Source organism: Rattus rattus, chromosome 6 (genome assembly GCF_011064425.1).
Source record: "Rattus rattus isolate New Zealand chromosome 6, Rrattus_CSIRO_v1, whole genome shotgun sequence".
Classification (NCBI taxonomy): domain Eukaryota; kingdom Metazoa; phylum Chordata; class Mammalia; order Rodentia; family Muridae; genus Rattus; species Rattus rattus.
The window spans coordinates 56,574,156-56,581,195 of NC_046159.1; the positions used below are offsets into that span (position 1 = coordinate 56,574,156).

General features: G+C 51.0%; 1 protein-coding gene across 1 annotated transcript in view; it reads right to left on the bottom strand.

Moving 5' to 3' along the window:
• Nucleotides 1-3,655, bottom strand: part of Uroc1 (urocanate hydratase 1) — a 29,951-nt gene extending 26,296 nt beyond the window's left edge. The window contains exons 1-2 of the mRNA XM_032905075.1: nt 3,530-3,655; nt 109-239 (exon numbers count right to left, since the gene is read on the bottom strand). Of these exons, the coding sequence (XP_032760966.1) occupies nt 109-239; nt 3,530-3,655 (257 nt within the window). The remainder of the gene's footprint in view (nt 1-108; nt 240-3,529) is intronic.
• Nucleotides 3,656-7,040: the final 3,385 nt, after the last annotated feature.

Below are 7,040 nucleotides of genomic sequence, written 5' to 3' on the forward strand. Positions count from 1 at the left end.
GATACATTGACTTCCCCTTTAGCCATAGATTCCCCCCCACCCCTGCAGCCCCCAGAGGCTCCTGACTTTTTCACAGCCCTATCTGAAGCCAAACCCACGAGGGCTTACCTCATCTCAATGCTGGGGCAGAACCTGTACATGTAGATGTGTCCAAACTGTCGTAGCTCCTGGGCAAACTCCAGGGCCAACAGCTTCTGGACGTCAGGTGGGAAGTAGCGTAAGGCATTCCTCAGTGCCAGCTGGAAGGGGAAGGGTGAGAGGTGGCTGGGTTGAGGGCCCTGGGGCCCTCCAGGTACTCCATCTTCCCTCCCCACCTGGCTTGCCTCTGCTCCACTCAGAAACTAGTCGAGCCACTCTGAGGACATCTGCTTTGTCTTCAAAAAAGCCTTCCCAGATGGCCATTGACCTTTTTTATGAGGGCAGACCTCAAGCTCTCCTTTCTTGGCCTCATCTGGTCTAGGGGCTGCAGACTTAGGGGAGGAAAGCCACTCTAAGCCCAGAGAGGCTTGTAGCTTGGCAAATGGTACAGAGGCTGTGTTCTGGGATGGGCAGATTTGGGCAGTGAGCATAGCTGATACAGTAGCCATTGTAATGGCCCCACCACGTCTGAGTTCTCATCCACAGCCTGCGTATTGCCCTACACAGTGAAAGGCATTTTTCACAAATAGCTTTGTTAAGATCTTGAGACTGTTCTGGGATCTTCAAGTGAAAAGTTACACAATCATCAAGGCCCTTGTAAGAGGCAAGGGATGGCCAATATCAGAGGTGATGTGAGGACCAGGCTGAGTACCACAGTGGTGAGATGTGGATTTGAGGATGTAGTGTTGCTAAAGACATAGCTGTATGTACAGAGAATTTCCCCAGCAGCACCTGTGTGCCCCGGTTCCTCCTTTCCTGTCTCTGTCTGTAAAGTGGGGTTAATAATAGAGTCCAATTCCTAGGTACTAATGAACTGACACGGTTAGTATGGGGTTGGGCTCACCTATGGACCCCGTGAGTGCCAGGTCACAGAACTGTCCCCTCCCACCCTTATGGATCTCTGCATGTCCCGTGCTGCCTGGGAACTCTATAGAAATGCTTCTACGATCCTGGCAATGCTTGGCTTCACAGTGGCCTCAGCATACCGGGTCTTCTCCAGTCATGCTGCATCAGGTGCTCCAAATCCTGCTCCCAGCTCTACTTGCATGGGGTCTCCACTGTCAACACACTTGGAAGGCCCTTTGCCTTTCCATGTGCTCTTTTTCTCGTCTCCAAACAGCCCTTTCTCTTTGTTCAAGCTGCCACAATCACTGCCGCCTCAAAGCCCTCTTACGTGCCTTATAGGATGTGGGGGTGGCTTCTTAGAAAATGTTCTTGTCCATGCACTCAGTGAGCACATGTTGGTGTTGTTGGACCCAAGAGACCACCCCAAGGGAGACCCCAGCCAACAAGCTGAAGATGGTATGTAGGCAGAGACAGACATGCAGACCGACCGTGTTAAAGGCCTCTCAGGATAGTGTGTTGGTAGAGATGGGCATTCAGGCCCACCATTTCATGCCCAGCAGGATGCAGTGGATGGGGCAGGACTAAGGGGGAAAGGTCATTGAGACATAGAGAAGAGTGCTTCTAAGAGCAGAACTGAGCAGGCACAGTGTGAAGGTTGAACAGGTCTGTACTGAGTGTTCACTCGGTACAATAGGTTCACTAAAGGACAGTAGGTAGAGCAGTGCCAAAGAAAAGCGAGGAATGAAGCCTGAGTCCAATGGAACAATGAAAGAATGAGCAGTGTGAAGGAGTGGAAACAAGGGAGAAACTCAAAGTATGCACACCTGAACACACACACACACACACACACACACACACACACACACACACGGAACAAATGCAAACACACATGTATACCAACACATCTGAACACACACACACACACACACACACAGACACACACACACGGAACAAATGCAAACACACATGTATACCAACACATCTACACATGTGTGTGCACATGCAAACACATAGGCAGAGACACAAACACACACACAAACGTACACAACCGCACATGTACACATGTTTGCACATGCAAACACACACACACACAGAGGAACAAATGCAACCACACATGTATACCCACACATCTACACGTGTCTGTACATGCAAACACATAGAGACACAAACACACACAACCATACATATACACATGTGTGTGCATGCAAACACACACACAGAACAAATGCAAACGTACATGTATACCAACATACCTACACATGTGTGTGCACATGGAAACACATGCAAACACAAACACACACACACACACACACACACACACACACGATTGGAAATGAAGTCAATGAAAGAGAAACTTTCACTGGATTTTGGGACACCATCCGTAGAGGGGAGACGTAGCCCTTCGCAACTCCAGCTCCCTAAATCTGCAGGTCACCTCTCCTTTAAGGATGCCGTATACTTCAAACACTGGGTGACCCCTGTGGGCTCGATCTCTCAGTTCCTGGCTACCCTTCTGCCCCACAAAACACTGTGGAGGCTGCTCACTATCACCCAGCCACAGGAGTGTCCAGCAGAGGCCCTCGGAGCAACAGAGTCTTCTCAGCTTTTGTGGCTGAGGGTCAAGGCACTGGTGCCTGGCGGGGAGGTGACCAAGGAGGAAGAAAATTAACCACAGCAGAGACACAGGTCAAGTGAAAAGACGAGGTAACCCCAACCCCTACTTTATGCTCCCTCTCTCCAGCACCAGCCCTGCCTTGCCTGGTGCTACCCCCTTTTCTAGGACCCCCAGTTCCTTTCTTTGTTGCTCTCATTCCCAGCTCCTGTCCACCAGTGTTCTACCCCAGCTGCTCAAGCATGCTCCCTGACTGTAGGCAGCTCTGGAAAAGTCTAGGAATGGTATCCCCAGGAGAGCAGTCTGTGGGTGAGCATGGTAGCCTTCATACTTCAGTGTCCTTCAGAAAAGCAGCCTCCCGCGACTCAGGGACTTGCGTCAGTCTTGCAGCTTGGAAAGTTCTTTGACCTAAATCCATTGTGTAAAGGGAGCCACCAGGTGAGGGGCTACCTGAACTGTCATCCCCCCCAGCACTGCTGTGTCCTTAATGGTGGCTGCACAGCTGAAGTCAACGGGAGGTTTGGGGGAGGGACAAAGAAAAACTGTTGCAGAGGACAAAAGAGTCACTCAGGGTTTGGAGCTGGGCAAGGTTCATGTGAAGCTGCTGAGCTAGGGCCACTTCACACCCTGTCTCTTCCTGTTGCTCACTAGAGGTGGCCTCAGCACCACTGCAGACTGTTTGGGTGACCTTAAGCCCCAGCGTCCTCATCTGGATGTGGGAACCCCAATTCCAAGTCTAGGGTAACTCCAGGGTGGCTTCACCTGAAAAATATCAGGTGACAGATGCTGACACACCCTCTCATCCTTCCCTGGGAGCTGGTAGGGACAGGGACGGCTAATATGTGGAAAGAAAGAGGGGTATTCGATCACCTGGGCTACCTAAAAGACATCAAAGGGCCCCAGATCCCCGGAGGACTGGGTAGGAGCTGTTACCTGCTCTTCCTCAGGGCTGAGGTCGGGAGTCCTAACCGGAGCATGTGGCACCCCAGCCCAGCGACCCCGGTTCTCAGGGAGGGGGCGAAGGGGCAGACCAGAGCACAGTTCTTGGAGGCTGGACATGTCCGCTGAAACTGAGGTGAAGGTAAGTGTGAAGTGACTGACTGGGCAGTCAGGGGCAAGCAGGGTGGGGACAGCCCCAGGGCCACCTCCTCCAGCCCCTCATTGGGCCCAGAGAGGGCATAAGGGGCAGGTCATTTGTATCACTGCCTGATAGGCAGGTTGCCTGAGCGTTACTTGCTGGAGGAGAAACTCCTTGTAGGGCATACTCAAGTTAGATGGGTGTGAGTTTGGGGTCCTGGTGGGCTCTGAGGGTGAGATTTTTTTTCAGTCTTAGAGGGTGTTGAAGGGTGGCAATGTTGGAATATGTGTCTTGACAATGGGAAGTCATGTGACATTGAACCTGACTCAAGCTCTACAGGAGCAAGTCCTTCGTATTCCATTTCCTTGACACTTGAGCAGGAAGGGGATGGTAGGTGTGGTAACAGCTTTCCACACCCCCTGCAACCCTTAATCATTAACAGCTCTGCAAAAAAAGTCTTCCTCAACATCCTGGCTTCAGCCCAAAGGCCAATGCTGGGTGTCACTCTGCCCACCCCTAGCCAGGAAAGGTTCACCATTGAGTCCCAGTGATCTTGGTAAATGTCCCCTCGTGGGCCAACTTCATGGCCTTTGTTCTGTCCGTGTGTACACAGGTGGGTGGTGACCAACTCCTCCCTCTGCAGAGAAAGGTCATGTCACCCGGCCTTTAGCAGAGTGGGAAGGTGAACCGCTGGACAGTCTGAGCAGCACATGAGGTGGCTGGCACTTGTCACCAATAAGGAAACTGAGGTCAGAGAGGCAAGGAGACTTCTTGAAGTTCTGTAGCTGGTCATGAGTGAAGTTCAGATTGGAGACCTGGGACCCCACATTTGGGTGGAGACACCATTGAAATGGCTCCAGTGCTCAAGAGTCCAGTGTACATGCAAGAGTAGGGTGAAGGCATCAGCAAGATGTGGTATAGCATAATTAGAAATGCAGATCGGTCTCTGTCTGAAGCCCCTGTGGCTGGGGACACCAGGTAGCATTCTGGGTAGCCTTTTGATGAGAATATTTTTAAATTCTAGAGAGCTGGCCTCGTGACTCTTGGATAGCCCCGGAAGTCACTTGTTTTCCAGGGAAACTTTCTACTCCTGAACCCCAGGGAGGGGAGAGGTGGAAGTGGGGTTGATCACCGCTGACAGATGCCACCAGTCATGATGGCGTAAAGACTACCACAAAGTCCCTAAGGAAGGATTCACAGGGCTCCTATCAAGACAGCAGAGACCCTTGGAACACCAAGAAGCCCAGAAGGGTCTACAACTCTCAAAACTCACCCTGAATGCCTTCTACTGGGCTGACACCCGAATCCTTCATGGTGCACGGGAGAATAAAGTAACACATTACCGTGAGTTTGGCCGGTTCTGACTAGTTTTCCTTTTTGTGGTGCCGGGGATATGCTAGTCAGTCCATTTACCCTTGAGCTTCAATCTTGGGCTGTTTTAAACACCCCGAGGAGAGTACTGGGCTATAGGACTCCCCATCCCCCCATCTTATAACCAGTCAGTCAAGTACAGGTCATTCCCTTGCTTGTGACTAAAGCAGAGCAGCTATGGAGACTGAGGCCTGAGTTGTGGGGTAGGACATGTGCCCCAGGTTGGTATTTGCTTGGGAACTGGATGTTCACCACCTCTCCCCTCCCTGGGGTTCAGGAGTAGAAAGTTTCCTGGAAAACAAGTGACTTCGGGGGCTATCCAAAGTCATGAGGCCAGCTCCTTAGAATATAAAAATACTCTCTTCACAAGGCTACCCAGAATGCCACCTGGTGTCTCCAGCCACAGGGGCTTCAGACAGAGACCGAGCTGCATTTCTAATTATGCTATACCACATCTTGCTGATGCCTTCCTGTGTGTGTGGTGTTATGCCGAGCCTGAGACTGAGAAAAGTTTTTTTTAATGCTGGGGTCCCTAGGTCCTTAGTGATTTCTGTTGGACTCCTCAGTCATCTCCCAAGCCCAAGCCGGAGGTTTCCTAGCTACCGTTTAGCCTCCTGATCTTTCTTACAGACTGAGGTGGCTGAGCACTGCCTTGTACCAGGTACTGTTGCAGGCTGGGACCAAACTGAATGAGTAGGACTCCCTTGGCAGCCCCAGCCTCTGCATTCCCTTCTGTGATTCTGAGTACTATTGGCCCAACTCCAGAGGTTGCACATGTTTCTCTCTGCTCACTGGAGCTGGTGCCTAGAGCCCATTTGGCTTCCCACATCCTGTAGACGACTGCAGAGTTGGATAAACCCCAATTCCCTTGGCCCTTGGGGTGGGGGATGGGGCAGGAATAGCCCACAGGCAGCTACCCACTGTCTGTCAGTTCTAGCATGCCTTCCCTAGGTGGTATTGCATTGTGCCTGGCTTGACTTTGTTCCCTGTTCTGATTCCCCTCCCCATAACAAAGAACTTTGATAATATGCCTGTATAGAGCTCTGTTCTCAGGAGAAAACCAGAAATCCCAACTGATTTTAAAACATTTGTAGCCAACTGAAGGCTTTTTTATATTGGTGTAGACAGTCTCAAGTTCAGCATCCTGACAGGAATGTTCAAAACATCGCCACTTGGGGGACGTATGGGCACATGGGGCACCGATGCCACCTTACAACTTCATGGGATTCTCACCCCAGACTAAGTTATTCAGTCAGAAAACAAACTGTAAACATTTTAAAGGAATGAGAGAGTCACATAAGCTGAACACAGCAGTGCGTTAGGCATGGACCACAACTACCCTGCTCACTGGCTGCATGTCACTGGGCGAGTTTTCTGACCTTTCAAGACCTCTGTAAGGGAAAGGATGGATGGCCCTCAGGATTTGCATCTGAAGATAATTCTTACAAAGCTGAACTGTACAAACCCGTACCTATGCTTATCTTGACTATGGGTTCTCCAGAGATACAGCGTGAAGTCTATTTGCACAACAATGGCATTGCTTTATGTATCACATGGCACTCATGGGACAGGAGGTAAGGGGAGGACATCACAGGTTACACACCACTTTATAACATGTCAGGGAGGCGAGCCCTGGTATCCGCCACTCCAGCGCCATGAACACTGAGGAATGGGTGACCCTATCAACATTAATACCTCACAGATGTGGCTGGGGATGTACCTGAAGGGCCCTGATGGCAATCAGCACCACATGAGATGCTGACATTTTTCTCACTGATACCTGCACTAAAGACTCCATCTCCAGAGACAGCTTTGGCCTCTCGCTAGCTCCCGTCTTCCTGACCAACACAGAAGCCGAGAGGCACAGCCAGCATCCAGATATCTCAGCTGTCAGATTTCCGATGTGTCTAGAAATGCTCCCTCAGGCTCTGGTAGCTGTTCCATCTCACCTCACCCTCCACTGGCACTTACCACAGAGCCTCCTTTGTAAGTGCC